The sequence below is a fragment of the Nematolebias whitei genome, chromosome 22, assembly GCF_014905685.2.
Source record: "Nematolebias whitei isolate Nwh7 chromosome 22, NemWhi1, whole genome shotgun sequence".
NCBI classification, from domain to species: Eukaryota; Metazoa; Chordata; class Actinopteri; order Cyprinodontiformes; family Rivulidae; genus Nematolebias; species Nematolebias whitei.
Window position 1 is genome coordinate 14,093,499 of NC_056519.1, and position 20,311 is coordinate 14,113,809.

Consider the following 20,311-nt stretch of genomic DNA (forward strand, 5'->3'; position numbering starts at 1 on the left):
GTTTAAATGGTGGACTTTTTCAACACCATAGCCTCTAATATTCCTGTTAAAATGACATTTAGCTCAGTCGTCTGACACAAGTAAACACTTGCTTCCATGTACATTTTTTTGTTGTTGCTCCATATTGTTTGTCTGTCACCTCACTACAACTCCTTTGCCACTTTCAGTGTACAATTGACACTCTGACACACAAATTCACAGAAAGTTGTGCACACACAGTTATTATCTCCTGGAACAATACTAATAGATGCATGCACTGCTGCGAGGAAACTGTTTGTGTCTTTGCTGCCAACAGTGGGAGGGTGAAGGCTTGCCAAATCTCCTCCACCCTGAGCTTCCTCCTTCTCTTCTATTCTCTCCCCAATAACAAACTATAACCTTTGCTGCACTCACATGTTTTGATTTATTCAGATGTTTTAACTTTGAGTTTTAAGCTTCAAAATATCATTTACAGGCATTTTACTAAAATCAGATGCAAACTAGGTTAAGCTTGCACTCAGTCTTATTTGGTAAGGAAAGACATTCATTATAAATGTATTATAACTGGCCCCCATTGGACAGGTGGACTCATGAGTCAGGTGGTTGAGAGGTGAGGTCATACAACTTTGGCCTGCAAAAAGCCCACGATTCACTTGTTGTAAAACTTGTAGTTCTGAAGAGTTAACTGAATATAATAGTTAGACCTGTGCTAAGCTTTGTACAACATTACAGGGCATACTTGGAGCGATGATTATTTTTGGTGAACTAATTTAGTGTATGTTTGTCACAGTTCATCATATTACAGCTTTTTCTTTATTAACCCAGGTTGGCGAAACCAGCTAAAGGCTCTAAATTACTTGGTTTGTTTAGAGTAAACCTTCATCCCCCTTTTTTGCAGCCCCCATTATTAGGGATGCACAATATTATTGACATGGTATCGTATCGGCCGATATTAGCAATAAAGTTAAATATTGGACATTGGCCATTCCATCAAAATAACTCACTGATATAAAAGACACAGTTTTTCCTTTCTGTTTCCTGAGCGTCGTGTGCTTAATTTGTTTTTCTCGTCCTGACATAGACGGTCTCTTTTTTTGAAAACATTTTTATAAAGACAACATGCTGTCATATCAAAATTTTTATTGTACTGGGCGCTGAGTTCCACCATTAATATACAAAAATCCACTGGACGCTGAACAAAAATGGCCCCTTGCATTAGACTCGAACACAAAACCACTTCACAGTACTTTAGATTTTTTTTTCTCTTTTCCCCAAAACATGTGTAAATTTGTTGGAAATCTAGTTAAAAAAGGAATGAGCTGAGCTCTTTAATGTTTTCCTACCATCCTTGGACCTTTTAGCAACCGTTGCTTAAAAATAAAGATTCATTTCAGCAAATAAGTGGTTAGGATTTGTTCAAGACTTGTAGCTGGGGTCATAGGCCAGAGTTTACGGCATTAATACTTTTATTTCATAGCTTGTTTTTATTTTGAGTAATCAGAAGATGCATCAGCATTTTACTTTAGGAAAATTAGGTTCTTAACAAACATGACCTCCCCTGTTAAATGATGAAAGCTCAAGATGCATTAAAATAAAATTCCTGCAATGTAGCAAGGCTTCTGTTCCTACCAGCCAAAAGAAGTTGGCTATTGATTTGTTTGATCTTTGAAGATCACAGCTGACCCAACTACACACGCATATAGCTTAAAAGACTCACAGCATTTTGCTGCAGCAACTGAATAATTTTGCCACCACATGAGAACGGTTTCAAGCCGCGTATGCTGTACGCAGCTTTTTAGAGCTTTCATCTCCGCCTTGCTTTCATTTGCCATTCTTTGCTCAGCAGTGCACATTTTCTCTGCAAGTCTTTGACATTAGCACTTTGCTTGTTATCTTGACGTTCACGCCATTGCAAAATTCAAGATCCCACAGTTGCAACAAAATGAATCCTGTGGTCTTCCTGAAGTGTTGGATAACGGCATCTAATCTACAGTAATCACATTTCAGTGCTCATCTTTTGCTCCCAAGTTGTAATGCTCTTTGTACCTTATCCTTTCTATTTGCTTCCCTCTTTTTCCATCTCCCTTCTCTTAGTTGGCTGTGCTGTTATCAAGAAAATCTGTATTTCTGAAATATAAACTTGGATTTAATTTAAAGTCCCTTAGTCTTTAAAGAGCAGTGTGATCATTGACAAGAACATAACTAGCTCATCCCCCCATTTAAAGCTTTGGTGATGGAAAAAAAAACCTGTCTGTTTTTATAATGCGCTCGTACTTGCCAAAAAGCATTTTGTAAACTACATTTTATCTAATGAATTTAATTAAATTATTGTGCTGTTTTAATGTTTTTGTACCAAACAATAAGCCTTTGTCTATATGACACAAGTTGCATTTCAGTTTATTTTAAACATTAGATAATTTCAGTGAGCTTTGGTTTATAGCATGGTTACACTTCTTCCACAAATAATACCTTGTTAAGAAATGACAGCATTGTATAAAGACCTAAACACCAGTAATAATAATGACTGTTAAAATGTAAGGCCTTTCTCATAAGTCTATGTGGTAATATTCGGTTATCGTAAATTGTTGAAGCAAATAAATTAAACCATTTAAAAATGTGGTTTAAATACAAGGTGTCACATAAAATGTCTTCCCTTTATTCTATTTACCTATAAATCATCTTATTCCTTGGTAAGTCAAGGAGGTACATATTTTATTGAAGTTCTACTCCTCTGCAGTAACCAAAGTATCTACAACCAGACGTTCTTTGTTGTCCTACAAAAAGAAAATCCCAGAACACTTTCTCTAACCCTTCAAAGTCATCTTTCTCAGGGCAGGGTACATCTGTCTCTAGGCTTTCATTGCCCTCATTTCTTCTTTTTTTCTTTTACACCTAAAACATAACTGATTTGTGTTAATCACCACAGTGGTCACAGGATTTTCTAATCTTTATGTGCTTTCCACTTGCAGAAGAAGTTGTGCCATGGACTATTTAAAACTGTCTGGTAAAGCAGTCTGTACACACATTCACAGTAATGCTGTGCCTGTGATTATGATTTCTCTCCAGGACATAAATCTCAACATAAGCAGTGAAATTAATGGCCATTGGCTTCACTTTTTTTCTACTGTGTGTATGTGCACGCCTTTGTGTTTGTGCACCCACAAAGATGTCAACATGCCTAACATGCCTCAGCCCCTGTTTAGAGATTTGTGTGGACCTGATTGACCACACACACATGCGCGCCCCTTAGACTCGACAATGAACCAGATCATAAAAGTAAGTCTTTGTCATCTTTGACTGCTACGAAAAACAAGGATGTTTTCACCCACCAAAAAGGCAATAAACTGTCTCACAGGGAGTAACACACTCGAGTGGTTCTCCTCGTTGCAAAAATAGGTCAGTCAACCCACCTGCAATTCGGTCTCAGCTTCATCTTAAAAATTCTTGCTTTTGACCAGAATATATACTGAATAATTTTGCTATTAGTTTAAGACTTGGCAGCACTGGGATCACTGCCAGCAGTATACAGATAACGTCTTACTCTCTGCCTCCAATGACCTCGGTAACAACAAATCATAACACAAGCTGAATATTAAATATGGACTTTGGTTTTCACGTGGTGAATAATATGCACACCAGAAAATATAAACTTGTCTTGGATAATTCTTTGCTTAACCAAAACTCCATTTTAAACACCGCATTTTAAAAGTCATTTTGTTAGTGAATATAATCAAAATACCAAAGGTGGAGTGAAGTTATGTCCATACTTTTTAAACCAGTTATAGACTTTTGTGTTGGCTTCCCTTTCCTCTGTTGGCTTTGTCCACTGTACAGGCCCTCTATTAATACTAATACTAGGCCTGTTACGATACCAAATTTTGCTGGGCGATTGTCTAAGAAATTGTGATAAACGATAATATTGTTTGAAATTTGACAATAATTAGTCATTATTGTCAAATTTAAGAAGAAATTTTTAATTTGTTTTGCATGCACTACTTTTTTTGACCACCGGATGGCAATTTAAGACTGTTTGAACCGAAGGATGGATGGTGAGGGAAGAGCAGCATTGTCTCTTTAAGAAAAATGGGAGGCAGGCCCCTTGACGTGACATGGGCTATTTCTCTTCAATTCTCAAAATGGCGGACGCTCATTGTGGTTCAAGATCTTTAGCATAGCATTTTTCACACAAAGCTTTTAATAAAAAATCTGTAAACAAGTTCTCAGCTTCTTTTTGCAGAGAAAATCAACTTTTTAGACGAAGGCACAGGTAAATTTTGTAGCTTAGACGAGATGTTTTATTTTCCCCACAGATCAGCCTGTTAGCTTAGCTTCTAGCATAGCTTCTTAGCTTAGCTGCTTTTAACGATCCAGAAACGCCATTTTGGATAGCTAAAATGGATTTCAAAGAGAAAAGAGAAAGGGAGGGGTCAGTGAAGAGCACCAGAGTTGAGTTTTTCATCATCCGGTGTCTTCAGTAGAAAAAGAGACACGAAGAAACGATAAAGCCGATAAATGAAAATGAGGTTGATAATTTTCATTTATCATGCTATTAATTAATTTATTGTTTATCGCGACAGGCCTAAGTAATACTAATACTAATAATAATAACAACTTTTTGGACACAGCTCCTATTGAATCAAAAAGCAACAGGCATACACCTGCTCAGAATAGACCCTTCTTTTCCCCCAGTTTGCCAAGTATACACACACAGAGTATACCTTCCCTGTGCATCATTCATTCTTCACTAGGTCTACAACGTCTGGGTAGTTCCCATGATCAGGTAACTCAAGTATGACTTTTTTTCTTTGCTAGTTTTTACAAAAGGATTAAATTTGAAATTTTTAGCATATTTTGTGAATTGATCACTACTAGTAGTGAGCAACTTGTGCAGAACCTTAACAGTGAGAATGCACGTAAGAACAACTGCAGGTGCCATGCTCAGAGCATTTAAGGAATTGCTCAGTGGCACTTTATTTTAGTTCAGCAAAAATATTTTGTCACTCAAGAAAATCCAGAAATGCTCAAGCTTTCGTTCTTGCACATTATTGCCCCTATATGATTGTCATCAATCTGTTAAAGGTATATGATACGGGAGCTGTTGCTGACCGTCTTTTATACAACGTTCAGACAGCCCTTCTTTCACAGTAATGGCATAGCCAAAAATGCTACCTAGATGATTTAATGTTTTATAGTCCTGCATTCACTCACTTCACAAATATATCAGATGTCTACAGACCCCTTTGTTACTGAGGCCAGCTCAAAGTACCAAACACAGTAAGACCAGAAGGAAATAAGAGAGTATTTGCAGATAAATGTGTTGTTTGATTTACATAAGTTTTTAGTGAGTCTATCCACCCCAAAAGTTAAAACAATTGAAATGTCACAAATTGGGGGAAAAAAAGGGGGAAAAACACACACACACACACACACACACACACACAACAAACGTTACTGATGGTACCACATAATATGTAGCCTCTTTTCTACATGTAGCAATCATTATGAAAGTTGTAATAGGTTGTTACATTACTGAGAATTTGGTTGACAAATTGCTAATGCAATTGAAAATAATGCCTTGTACTCTAGGTAATTTAATGAGATCATATTTGGCTATAGCTCTCTTATAGACTGCAGTGCAATAGTAATTAGCTTGAGAAAAACCATCTAATTAAGAGATGGCATCAAAGCAGATTAGTTTTGAAATGTCCCAACTAAGTTGACAATTAGCTATTGGCTTAAATTGAGTGGACGAGCAAGTGTAATGTTTGTTCTTGGTGCTGGATTATGGGCTTTGACTTGTTTCTGAAAGCATTACATGTACAGATTGTTACACTGCATTGTCCCTACCGTTCCATTTGCTCTAACCTCTTGATCCTCACACTCTCTTTGCTGTTTTATTCTCTAGCTTGCCTTACTCAAGTACCCCCAGTGGTCCAGTCCATTTTCTGTATCAGCACTTATCTGCTGCACTCTGCTCTGTATGCCCCTTTCTTCCCCACCCCCACCACACTACGTGTGGTGCAGTCCACCCATTCACCAATCATGCAACAGCCTCAGTGGCCAAGCAATATATTCCCCATTCCATCTGTAGCTGGCACTCTTGCATCACATTTTCTGTTAGTCCTTTCCCAAGTGCTTTTCCTCCCCGTCACTCTCTACACTGCTTTCCCTTCTTTTGGTAGCATTACCCAGTTTTTATTTGAGCTAAACTTAGAAAATGAAACATTATTCACATCATTCTTCTTTAGGTTTGTTTTTGTCTATTCTATAACTGGCATCTCTCACACATTTTTTCTCCAGAAACAACTATTGTTAGTCACATTCTCAAGCTATGTCACATTTCTTCACGCTCATCTCGATTTTGTCATTACCATCACGTCATCTGCTCCTCTCTCTCTCGGTGTTACCCCCTTTGTTTTTGATTGCGGCCAGCTCTTTCGGTGTAATAACTTGATATTAATCAATCTTCCTCTTTGTATCTCTTAAACCTTATCTTTGGCCTCAACTTCACATCACTCCTCCGCCTCCTGCAGCTTTTTGAGCAGTGCCTGAATATGTGTCTTGCTGTGCTTCCTCTTTCCAATGACTTCATGATTGCTAATGAAGCACACAGACGGGAAACATGATGTGGGGGAGGAAGGACCAGAGAAAAGTGTTTCCCATGGAGACAAGCCCTCCACTGCCTGGCTAACTGATTGGCTGATTGATGACCCTGTAGCCATTTTGACCGATTAGGATGACGGAGCCTTTTATAGCACATTGCAGCTTAAATATATTATCAGCTAGCTCAGTATACTTCATTACCCAATATTATTCTGCGGCAATAGACAAATGCTGTTATAACTTATCTGAGCATATAAAATGCAAAACTATGCCAAAATATTTTTTTGAAAACATGTCGCATAATTTAATGCTTTGTATTTTTATATTTATAGACACATTTAGCCAAAATTCATGTATGGGGAAAAAAACAAACAAAAAAAAAACAAAACGTTTTTTGCTTTCCTGAAAAGTGTCCTCACATTTTACATTAGATACAAATGGAAACACTTATTTTGAAAACATAGCTATGTGCACCTAAGTAAACCACAAGAGCAGGAGATCAAAACAGCAGCCTAATGGCAATAAAAATATTCAGCATAAAATGGTTAAGCTTTAACTTCCAATTTATATTCTTTATTTATTTGCTTCATTTAGGTCATTTCCCACATTTTATGTCTCTCACAGTAAAGCTCTCCTTATTTTAGCCATTCTTGTTTTTTGTAACCCAAAAGACATGGCTGGCAGAAGAAACGCATGGACAAATTTCAGACTGACCACATGCTGATCATCATGAACAACCCAATTCTTGCAACTGCAGACTCTGCCTTTTTTCTTCTTCTTCTTTCGGCTTTTCCCTCTTCAGGGGTTGCCACAGCAAGTCATCCTCCACCATCTCTCTCTGTCCTCACTCCAACTACCTCCATGTCTTGTTTAACTGCATCCATATCCTCTTTGGCCTTCCTCTTTTTCTTTTTTATGGCAGCTGCATTTCTAACATCTTTCTACCAATATACCCACTGTCCCTCCTCTGGACATGTCCAAATCATCTCAGTTTGGCCTCTCTAACTTTATCTCCCAGTTGTTCTACCTGTGCTGTACTGCTGATGATTTTTTCCTCATTTTATCAATCGTTGTCACACCTAAGAAGGCTCTCTTTCCAAAGTCTAAAATATAAGTTCAATTGTAGACTGTCTGAAAGACTAGAACAACATAGGCTATAGGGGATTTGGATCATGAGTACCTGTACACTGCAGTAAGTGATTTTTACCCCACATAGAAGTTGATTGTTAAAAGGATTGTTAATCAGATTTTAGTTTTTCAAACACTGATACAGTCATGAGCACAACTTTTATATTGATAAAACACTGTTACATTTCTTTAAATAAAATTAATATATTTTAATGCACAACTTTATTTTGTCAAATTATTTTTTATGCAGTAGATATGTTAAGACGTATGCCAACATGGAACCTCTTGGATGAAAGTTTCCATGTCTGCAAAACGTTTTGTCTGTCTGATCTTTCTTGTTTAATTAGTTTTATAAATATTAGACATAACAGTTGTCTAGGTTTTACACTCACTTCCCCATTAAACTGGCTAATTTCATATTGTTTCCTAACTTTTAGATTTTGTTTGCAGCATATTTTGATGGAAAAAAAAAAAAAAAATTGTTGAATAAAAAGACAGCATCATTAACAACAATACCTAAATACATTTTTCATCACAGAACTATTTTGACTGATGAATGCCCAACAGCTTGGATGTCATGACAATTACAATGAAATGTTGTGTTGCCATGGCAGTATAAACAAACACCTTTTCACCTTTTTTCCTTCATTAGAAACCGTATGTGCTACTTTTCTAGAAAATGTGTGAAGTAACACAGTGGGCTTGCATACTTTACACTGAGCTTCTACTTTACCATTACAATATTATAAAAGCTCATGTTGTTTGATTTTTGTCAATACATTCATGTAACGTTATTGCCCTTTTTTTGTCTCAACGGCCTCAAATGAATGAAATGCAATAGCAAATATTGGGAATGTAAATTAAGTAAAATAAAATGAAAGAAAAACCTTGCATTCAATACGTTTAGTACAAGCTGTAGAGGTACTTGTAAAAAAGCTCAATCCACTTCTGCACTGTGATTCATTATGCAAGAGTCATTCAGCACACTTAGGGTTAAAGTATAGCTGCAGTGTGTTGCTGCAGTGTCTAAAGCATTCAACTGATTGTTACAGTATACTCCTGGAGAAGAAAAGAATAGGAATAAAACATTTCTCTAATGTTTTCGTTTTTCTTCCAAAAATCCTTTTTATTGCATTTATAACATTTGGCACAGTACAAATTCTTGGTGCTTTTACAAGATAAACCTGTAAAGATCGACACTGACCTTTTTTCGGTTTTTGTTAAAGAAAGTCTTCTCTGTATAAATATTCTTTCTTGCCGCCGCTTTCTTTGTAGCATGGTGTAAAAATCACACAGAATGCCCCATTTTAAAACAACTACCCTCATTTGTCAAAGTCAAGACAGCATCTCAAACATCTCATTATTTTAAATAGAAGTTACAAGTTAGAAAATAGTTTCAATTTCTTTTTAATATATGTTTCTCTATCACCAACCCATGGTAGTTTTATTTTGTCCGTATATATTTTTATTTATAAGCATGTACAACATTGAACCATCAGTCCTTTAAAGTTTGCACTCTGTACAAAAAAGTAGTTCTTGTTCTTTTTTTTTGTTTGTTTTTGTGCATTCTATTGCATGGTTTTTATATTCAAAAGAAAAAAGGGTGATGTGGAACAATTTGGTGGAACCTAAAGACATAAGGAAAATAGCGAGAGCCTCAGAACAGGTGGACTTTTTTAAATTTGGGTCTCCTGTACCTTCTCCTTGGTATGTGTTTTTATGACATAGGGCTCAGCCATTGCTGTAATGGTGCTGGGCAGGGTTCGAGGCAAAGAGTTTCCAACATTGTTTTCTGTCCATTTAGCTCCCTGCCCACTTGGTTTATAGGTGTTGTATTTGGGCTTTAGAGTGCTGTAGTCCACCTTATGAGGGCTGTAGTCCACTTTATGTGGACTGTAATCAACTTTAGGTCTTTGAGCGTGTGGACTAAAATCAGACTTAAAGGCGCTGTAATCCATTTTGTGGGGGCTGAATTCTGTTTGGAAGCCACTGTAATCAGGTGCAGTCTTATGAGGGGTATAATAGTCCTTTGTTTTGTAGGTAATCTCTGTTTTCGGTCTCTGGGTACTGTAGTCTACTTTGGGTTTAGGTTGAGTGCTGTAGTCAGGTTTAAATGGGCTGTAATCAGGTTTAGTTCTTGGGTGAGTTCCAAAGTCAGATTTGAACGGACTGTATTCCGCTTTAGGTTTATGTTGTGTGTTGTAGTCTGATTTTAATGGACTGTAGTCATGTTTAGGTTTCGGTTGAGTGCTGTAGTCTCGCTTAAATGGGCTGAAGTCAGTTCTCTGTCTAGGATGAGTGCTGTAGTCTGATTTGAATGGACTGTAATCTGTTCTAACCTTTGGATGAGTTCCAAAGTCTGATTTAAATGGGCTGTATTCTGATTTAGTTTTGTAAGTGCTGTAGTCCTGTCTAAATGGACTGCAGTCTGGCTTTGGTCTGTGATGGCTGAAATCTGGTGTTGATTTGTGTGTATTGTAATCTGTAATAGATTTGTGGCTACTGAAGTCCATATTTGGCTTGTATGTGGTATATTCAGCCTTCGGCTTGTGTAGTGTAAAATCAGGCTGGGGCTTATATTCAGCCTTGGGTTTGTGAAAACTGTAGTCAGTCTTGTGGCTGATGAAGTCAAGTTTATGTATGCTGTTATGGTCCCGTATTTCAGGCAATGTTAGAGATGACTCTTGGGCTGCAGATGCTGGTGGTGGAAGGTCCTCCTCATCCACCTGAATAATCTCAACGGTGCGAGCAGCTGCCACTGTGCTCTTCTGCTGGTGGCGCTTTCTCAGTTTGTAAAAGGCAATTAGCATGACTGCAGCAAGCAGTGTTACAGCCACAAAGCAACCAATTATAATTTTAGTAGTCTTCATCACTTCATCCAAGCTTGGGCCAGACTTGCCTGGTTTGCCTTTGGCACCTTGAAGTCCTGGTGACACAGATGGCTTAGCCGCATTGGCTGGACTGTCAGTATTTTGCAGCAGCACTGTTGGTGTTGAGATGAACACGGGTTGAAAGACAGAAGGAGAGGCAGTTGTAGTTGTTGTCCCTAAGCTTACTCCCCCTCCTCCAGCAACTCCAGCACCTGCAGCAGCTGTGGTTGTAGTTGTCTTAGGCTTGGGCATCTCAGTGGTTGGACCAAAGACTTCTACAGTCACTGTAGTAAAGTAACTCAAATTAGATGTGTTTAGTTCAGCTGCACTTACATTGAGGTACGCTGAGGCATTAGAGTTTCCAGCTGCATTGGACACCATGCAGATGTAAGTGCCTGTGTCTGATGCCAGAACATTTGAGAAGTTAAGTGTACCATCATTGAGGATTGATATTCTTGCATGGCTAGAGGCATGTGTCAAGATAATTCCACTGGGTAGGAGCCAGCGAACTGAAGACATTGGAGCTGTGCGGCAACGTAGCTCAGCCACTCTCCCTGCTGAGATGTTTAAGTCCCGTGGTGCATCAGCAATGAATGGCGCAGAGCACTGTACTGCAGCTCCTTCACCACGGTCCACTTCAACTAGCTGTCGACCTCTCATCGTGACAGGTGAGTGACAGCGTCCACAGCAAGTTGAGTTTGTAGGGATGTACTCTCTTAGCCAGCGTGCTAACCAAACAGCCTCACAGCCACAGTTCCAAGGATTGTGGTGAAGGTGAAGTTCCACTAGGTACCTGAGCGGGGAGAACAGATCATGTGGCACAGCGCTCAGATTATTATGGGCAAGATTAAGCTCCACCAGTGAAGATAAACCATCAAAAGCATTGCGCTCTATCACGGTGATTTGTGAGTTCATCACCCATAGTTTTTTAAGGGAATGTAGACCTGTAAAGGAGCCTGGTTTTATCACTGTGAACAGGTTTTCTGAAATCTCGAGCTCTTCCAGGCCCTTAAGGGGACTCAGGTTTGGCATATCACCTTTTATGTTACACATTCCCAGGTTTAGGTACTTGAGGTTTTGCAGGCCCTCAAAAGCTCCTTCTGAGATGTACTCTAGTTTCCTTAATTCTCCCAAGTCCAGTCGCATGAGTGATGGCACCCGATTGAAGGCATAAGATGGAATACTCTCAATGGGGTTGTTCCTCAGCCAGAGTTCTCTTAGTTTAGACAAGTACTCAAAAGCTCCACTAGGCACAACTGTCAACCGGTTGTCAAACAGCTCCAATGTGTTGAGGCTTGTCAGTCCATTGAACGCGCCCACCTCAATCTGCCTTATGGCATTTCGCCCAAGCTGAAGCACCTCAAGGTGGTGCAGATGGCGGAATGAGTCAGCCTGCACCGCCTCAATGGCGTTTTCCATTAGATTGAGGTGTCGCGTGTTTGCAGGAATTCCAGGGGGCACTCGTGTTAGGCCCCGTCGGGTACACACCACTTTCCCCTGCTGATTACTACAGGAACACTGGGGTGGACAGCCCTGAGGTCCTAAAGAGACTGCCGCCCCCGCCAAGGCCAGGGAGGCACTGCTCCACGCTCGCGCCATCAGGAAGACTACACAGAGCAGGGCGGCTTTCCTGGCACGATGCACAGCTACCCGCCCCAGGAGACTCATGATGTGGCACATTCATAATTCAGCATCATCTGGGGGGGAGGTTGGGAATGTTTGGGGCAGATGTTTGGTGGATTTGGGGACAAGAATAGTTTCTGGATGTCTGATAATGCTGATAAGGGGATCAGTGTATTAAGGAAACTAAATAGGGTGGAAAAAATGACAAAACTTGATTTGTACTCAAGTAATGCTTGTAGTTCCATGAACTGTCAGGGGTAAAAAGACAAAGGGTGGGCAGGACTGGTTTTTTGATTCATGTATGAAAAAGTCATGATGGGAAATTAAGCAAATCAAATGGGTATTGAAACACTGAGGGAAGAGTTGATGTTAGAAATTAATGCAAACAGGGGTTGAAACACTAGACACCTACCTCAAGTTATTATTACAGGTCCTTGAACTGAGAGATATAGCTTCCCTCCTTTTGCAATCAGACAGAGCTGTGGCTGTCACATCGGATGCAATTATATCCAAGAGCAGCAGAGAGAACTTTTTTTTTTTTTACTGACTCTGTTAAAATGGGTATCGATGCCAAAGAGCTTAATCAAGTTGAGCCCTTTTTGTAAATCCATACATCCATAGAGTAAGATTCGAAGGCCTTTTGTGAGTGGTTTTTTTTTTTTGTTTCTTTCTTTCTTCCCGTCAGTGCTGATACAAAGAAGAGAAAAATGTAAAAAGAAACAGCAGAAAGGAATCCAGTCAGGCTCCCAAAGCAGTGGTGCTCCCTTGCTTGCTTCTTGCTGTTGGCTCCTCTTCTCTTGCTTGTCCTTGGAATCCGACAGTTGATCCCCCTCTTAGACACCTTACCCAAGTCTCCATAGTACAAGCGACCACAGAAACACACATGCACAATTTTTTTGTGCACTAAAACCAAAAGCAAAAAAAAAAAAAAAGAGTAGCTGTTGATCGGAGAAGGTTAAATGGAAATTCCACAGTCCATTCCACAGTTTTTTTTTTCCTTTTTGTTTGCAGTGGTTAAGAGGGTATGTTATCGAGGTGTGAGAAAATATTCAAAATGAACATTCCCCCTTCTCTGTATTCCTCTGTCCACTTTTTAGGGCTCAATCAGTTGGTCGGTTCGACAGTCTTGACAGCCCTTTTTTTCTTCTTTTGTACTCTTCTCCTTTCTTCTTTTCTTAATAGCGCGGTTGTCTCCTCTTGATTTTTGTAATACTTTTTCCCTCAGATGCGGTTGGCAGGGTTTGAAAAAGCTTGACGACACACGCTGCCTTCATTAGCTTATTAGTCCTTTTAACCAGCCACACGCTCCAACCTCGACAGCCACGGTTGCGACAGCAGCAATTGCAAACGAACACACACCATCCTTGTAAAACACAGCAGCAGTAGCGAGCACACGCAGAAGCAGCTGCTGCCTGCCTCCCGTGCACTTCCCAATAATCCGTCAATTTCTTCAGGAGGAGAGTTGGGTGGGGGATGGAAGGGGGTGCCTGGAGAAGTGGGGGTATTGTAGCTGCGTTGAGCGAGGTGGGTTAGAGGGAGAAGGAATGATGCACAGTTTTTCCTTCCTCTCCAGCTTGTTTCTTCTTATTTCCAGTTCTTTTTTCCTTCCCCTTGTTGTAGTGATCAGCACCCCCTTGTTAATGCGGCGTCTAACTGGGGAAAGAAGCAGAGCAGAGGAGGCAAGCGCTGGGCAAGCGCGGCTTACAGGCGTGACGTTAACAGCAGCGTCGATGTGGAAAGGATCCGTTGTAGCAGCAAAAGAGAGAGTGCGCTCTCTCTCATGCTCACTTGCTCTCTCTCTCCATACCTCTCTATCTTTCTTTCTCTCCCTCCTGCTTTCTGCAGTGTCCTGAGGTAGTTGTGTGAGCTCAAAGCACTCAACCTTTTTAGAGATCTACCTCTTCAAGAACCAGTTTGCTCCTGCTATCCTCCTCTTCCTTTTTTCCAGTCTCTTGTTCTGTGGGTTTCTGGGGCTTTTTTGGCTTAAGGGAATAGACAGGCTGCCCAAGCAAAAGGCAGAGATGGACTGTGGCATTCCCACAGCAACCAGATTTTAACCCCCTCATGCCCACAAATAAGCAAACTATTTCAACGAGTGTGGCAAAGCTTTCCAGCACTGTTATGGTGGCAAAGGCAAACAAATGAGGACTCTTTCTCTCTGGCTTTTTGTCTTGCCTAAATTGTCTTCTTTTTTTTTTTTTCTGCTTTTTGTCGCTTTAGATTTTTTTCTTTTACTTCACCTCTTTTTGCATTGTCCTTTCGTGGAAAATACAGGAACATGAATGGACTGCTGACGCATTCTGCTCAGAGCAGTGCTTTGGTTTGATGCAGTGGGTTATATGCATTAACTTCCCCCACCCACTCCACCCCCTCCCTCTTCACTGTCTTCCTCCTATGCTCACTCTTTGTCCGTCACTGTCACTCTACTCACCCTACCTCTCTTGCTGATTGTCCTTGTATACATACAGTAGGATATGCAAGCTTACATTTGTTCCATTTTGGTTCACAAACTGTTTCACTTTTTGGTGTGCTTTTTCCCCTCCCTCTCTCGTGTGTCATGACAGTGGAAATACAAGTTTCTGATGATTTAACTAGGTTACTTTTAAAACATTACTGATTCCGTATTGGATTTGTGTTTAAGAGTTAGCCTGTTTAGGTAAATAAGATTTCAACAATGTCTTGAAATATACAGTGGAATGGACTAAGATCTACAGCTCCATGTCCTTTTCCAACACGTCTTTGACCATTGTTAGGGCACTCTAACCAGGAAAGCTTTAACCCTCAGTTTGAACATAAAAACTGTCGCTCCAGGAAGCACACAACCATAAAGGTCATGAAAAAAGGGAAACAGGAAAAATACATTATTTACCTCCTTACCAAAGAGAAGCAAAACAATGGGACCCTGTTGTCCCATCATGCCTCTATCTCACATGATTTGTGCAATCCTCATGTCCAATAAACTAGGTAGCAGTGTGGGTAATTGATGGTTGGTAAAGGTACTTGTGACAATGCTGCTAGGTGTTTGTGTTTTTTTAGTTGGAGAGGAAGTGTGTAAGAGAGAGAGGGAGAGAGAGACAGTGGGGAAGCGAGAAAGCACACCGGCTAGGCTAGTAAAGGTCACACTGCCTATAGCACAGTACGTTATTCCCACTGGCACAGGAGTATAGAGCCAACTCCTATATTATACACACAAAGACTTTCTCCTTGACTTCACAGCAGTTGAATACGAATAGGCTTCAATGAAGCACATGTAAGCATGAGGTGGCAGTCACAGGAGTATAGGAGAGATTATTCTGAGTAACAGAAGGGCATTTCCTTTCCACAAGGAGTCCGGAGCGTCACAGCCATGAGAAGAATATAATTTTAAGAGAAGGTAATCAACGTTTTATTTTTAGTGGAAGTTGCTTGTTTTGAGGTATGAGATGACAGATATTAAAATTGTGCTCTTTTTCATTTTTGGAGTGTAGGTCTCATGTTGTCTTGTTAAAAATTTACCAAGCATCTTTTCTTTACAGCAAAGCAATTTTATATCTTCCTGAAAGCCCAAACATGATTACTGCTTGTGAATTATGAAAATGTCAAACCCATTTTGTTACTATATATGTGTCACTGATGTAAAAGCTTTCCATAGATCAATCACTAAAATGATTACCAATAGCATTTTTTGTTTGTTTGTTTTTTAGTTTGTCCAGTTTGACAATGTTACTTTTGACACAGTTCTGCAACACTTTTCCCATGGATTTTATGCAGATTTCTCATACAGGACTTCTCATTCTCTTTCTTTGCCCAATGTTTCAAAACTGTAGGTTTTTATCACCATTAGTTTTATATATAGTACACTTTTTTCAACTCCTATAAATGCATATAAATTTGATTTAAATTGTAAAAAAATAGAGGCTTTTCTTTTACTAAAGGTATATTTCCCTGTTTTAAATGTGTACTTAAGGGAAACATTAACTTGGTATAATTTTAGCATGTATACATGTTATACGATGTAAAAAAAAGTACGCTTAAAATTTGACATTGCATGTAGTTTAAAATATTTTTTTAAATGAACTAAAATCTGTCTATAAAAATAACCCTTTTCAGACATGCTTGAACTTGTGCACACTTTGCACCTCTTGTCTGATATGTTCTGGCTGAAGCTTAAATATGAATTTGATTCATAATTTTAACCATTTTGATTTTAATATTTTCATAATGTGTTGTTTATTTTTATTATTAACCTTTATTTAACCAGTCAAATTCCACTGAGCTCACACATCTTTTGTAAGTGAGGCCTGGGTCTGAAGGCATCCTAATCATGCATGTTTTTGGACTGGGAGGAAACTGGAATACCTGGCAAACACCCATGCAAACACAAGGAGAACATGCAAAGTCCACATAAAGACCACTGGCCCAACCTGGGACTGGGACCCAGGACCTTTTTTTTTTTTTTTTGCTGTGAGGCAAAATTGCTAACCACTAATCTGTTATGCTGCCCATATTTTTAGTTCATGGAGAAACTTAACTTCCACTTGACGAGAATTGTGCTGTCCTGACAGAACTTCTAGACTCTTTGGTTGATGATAACTGGATAAGCTGTCGGACTTGTACTGTTTTTGCCATCATGCCAGTCCATTCTCCTGCTGTTTGACCCCTGCCCTCACTGCTTCTCCTTTAGCTTTGTGTAGCCAACCCCTGCACCACTCCAGCCGAGCACTAGGCATTCTTGGGGGTACTGCACGACCTACTTTGGTGTGGCCTGTCCATCAGCATATGCAGAGGGTATATGCAGTCAGTACAGAACCCATCCCCTGAGGTGAGCGCTAGCAAATCTGGGCTGTGGCCAGTCACATGTAGGTCAGCAGCTTGTGTCTATAAGCGTGCTACATGTCAGTAGTTCCATTTGGATAAATTGCCTGCAGTAGAATCTTGCAGCAAGGATGATTGGATGAAATGTGCAGTTCATTGATAGATCTGATAATCTCATTAACACAATGAAAAATTTATACTACGGGTCTAGTAGTTATCTACATGGTAGTCTTAGAAGACAAGGAGAAGGCTTCAGGCTTGTCATTTGCCTTGTGAGCAATTACAAATTTTAATGCATGTGTGTATGCAAGCATGTCCTTTGAGTAGTGATGTCCCAGATTATGGGGACACACCAACTCCAGGATTTTTGAAGGTCACCCCAACACTCCTACGCAGTTTTTATTTTAAAGTTGACCTTGAGGAAACAAGTGTGGTACAAGAGTTTCCTGTTTTTTGTTTCAATCATCAGGAATTAATACTGAAAGCGATTATATGCCAAACACACACACACACACACAAACCCAGACACAGTATCATATTCCTGGTAAAGGTTTATAGTGCTTGTTGGGAATTTAAAAAAAAAACCTTTTTATGATCTCTCACACATGCACTAGTCTTGTGCCAGCAAATCAAAGGATTATAATAGGCAATAGGGTGTATTAGTGAGTTCCATCTGGCAGGGTAGAATGAATAGTTGTTTCATTGAGATACCTGTTAAGTCTCTCCAGTTTAGTTTGACCTTGTGCAGCCTCCACTCAATACACTATACTTACAGTAATAACTTTTAGCACCACCCTTAATGGAACATATAATCTTTTCAGAAATGCAACTCAAGTTGCCTCACAACAACTGGAGTCCATGATAATAAATTGCACTTATTTCAGTTTATAATCAAGACATTTATTTGCCCTTTTTTTTTAAATTTTTTTTTTTTTACCTTTTGCCAACTTGCATTTGTAACACCGTGCATGTGTTTGTGTGGCAATTCAGAATGTATTTTTTGATGATATTGTCCGAAAAGAGGATTCCCTTACATTAATACATAGTCATGTATGGAAAAGAGATATTATCCATACGTTTTATAATTAAACAAAGTTTTCTACTTCAATTTCATTGTATGTAATCCATCCAGTTTTTCATTCATTCAACCTTTATTTATACAGGCTAGCCTCATTGAGCCATGGAGACTCATTTGCAAGAGGGACCTGTTCCAGACAGAACATACAAAGTACAGACAACAAAACAGTAAATGACAACAATAAGATATTTTTCAAGTTCAAGGTTCTATGTCATTTGTGTCAAATGTGGTGCATGAGGTGGAACAAAATTGTGCACTCAAGGTTCCAGTTACACCCAAAAGTAGCAAAAATATAGATTATAAAAAGAAACAGTATATAAGGATCTAAGATATATGCTAAACAAACACTAAACAATATGCTAAAATATCTAAATATATGTTAAAATACTCAGTAATAAAATACTCATAACATTAATTATTTTGAGGGTTTCTTTTTAGCACGAAAAACACTACATGATGAATTCAAGCTCTCAGCTCTCAGTGTGCAAACACACTCTGTATGTGTGGATGAAATTGGGACTGGTCAAGCTGAACGTTGTCCAGTTCTGGTTGCCTGTTGAGCAATTGGTCCATCTCTAGAACAGTCTCCTGACAAATAAAAGACACCTGTACAAAGCATCAAGTACAGCCATTGGTTTTATTTACAGGTGTGCGATGTAAAGTGAGTCAGTGTTTCTTGTTTTTACCAGTCGGCTTTGTTTTCAACCCCTCTTTGTTTGGTCTTATTTTCCTCATCCTTTATATTTATGTCAGGCCTGCCTTAATTGCTTTTAAGTTTTGTTTACATGCTTATATTATCTTGTAAACTAATTTGTGTGACAGGATATGTTCTTTAAAATGAGGACAATATTCGATCATGGCAACTAAAGGTACACTAAAGATGAACATGTTTGTTCCTCCCACCACTACCATGCTTTTATTCAACCTCTGAGGTAGACTAGCAGCCATTGTCTCCAGACTAATGGGCTTCATTATAATGAGCTGTGTTCATACTGGCTGCCAGAGTGGAATTAGCTTATAGGACTGTGTTAGTCAGGAACACAGGACATATATAGTAAGGTTAGCACTGTTGACCCAGTCAGCACATTCAGCATAAACCAAGATGGATATTTTGAGATGCCACTGTTGAGTCTTGTGAACTGTCGTTTTATCATTTAATTCTTCACAGAATACATTAAATTAAGATCTCTCTCTTTCTTTTTCTCTCTCTCCCTGTTTTACCTAAGCCACATCAGACAGCCCAATTCAGACTGAGAACATTCTTGTAATTTAATCAACTATTTTCCAATCAACTGCTACACTTAAGACACCTAAAGACTTGATCTATTTTTCTAAGCAATGTGAACTAATGCTGCCTTCCTCAATTAGATTTGTTTGTGTGCCATGGTTGGATGAAATCATATTGAAACTTGTATTTGCTTTTTTTTTTTTTTTTTTTTGTCCAATAGGATAAATGTGAGTTCTAATTCCAATTAGTTCCAATTGTGATCAATTGCACATTGCAGATATTACTTTGCTTTGTTAAATATATTTGCTTCTGCAGGATTGAACATGCAACATTACCACAGTTGTGTTTTCTGTAAAACATTTGTCTTCAGAAAGTGATACCGTCTTAGATCTTGCAAAAGTAAAAGTGTAGAAAATAAATGTTTGTCTTGTATGTTTCCAAGTTGAGTTTCATTACGGATATTGGATTTTCTACTTTGTGGTCAATTGTTCCATCTAATGCTCATGCGCATAATGTCTCTCAGTTGTCATGTGTACATTGCAACTTTTCTTTTCTTTCATTGTTTCACCTGAGCTATACTGTATATACAGCAAAAAAAAAAAAAAAAAACATGTTTAAAGTTTATATTGATGTGTACCAGTGTCTTTGTTTTTAACTAGTAAATGACAAGCCCTTTTTTGTGTCATATCCAAGGTTTTTGTGCATTTTTTACACTTGGGATTTGAGAAACCTAGCTAAGTGTGTCTAATCCATGAGTACAGCCAGCACGGCACTGAATGGTGCTGCTGTACCTGCAGCCTTCAACAATATAATACTTCAGCAGCTGTTCAACCAAGCAGGTAGCAGACAATGCAGGATGGGGAGGGCTTAAGCTTGAGAGACACCTGAGTGGATGTTGACTTTATTGCTAAATGACCATGAAAAGTCTAGAGGACTGAGGTAATGTGAAGAAAAAGAGCAGAGGGGAATGAAAAGGGATCAAGAGAAGCAAGGACCCACCCACTCTCC

The 20,311-nt window shown here is 39.1% G+C and overlaps 2 protein-coding genes across 2 annotated transcripts in view; one reads left to right on the forward strand and one right to left on the reverse strand.

Moving 5' to 3' along the window:
* The window catches only part of snd1 (staphylococcal nuclease and tudor domain containing 1), a 205,072-nt gene that overhangs the window by 98,349 nt on the left and 86,412 nt on the right, over window positions 1–20,311 (forward strand). The window lies entirely within an intron of this gene.
* On the reverse strand, window positions 8,810–13,962 carry lrrc4.1 (leucine rich repeat containing 4.1). The gene has a single exon (XM_037696079.1). It carries the CDS (start codon window positions 12,258–12,260, stop codon window positions 9,387–9,389), a length of 2,874 nt encoding a protein of 957 aa, XP_037552007.1. The 5' UTR covers window positions 12,261–13,962; the 3' UTR covers window positions 8,810–9,386.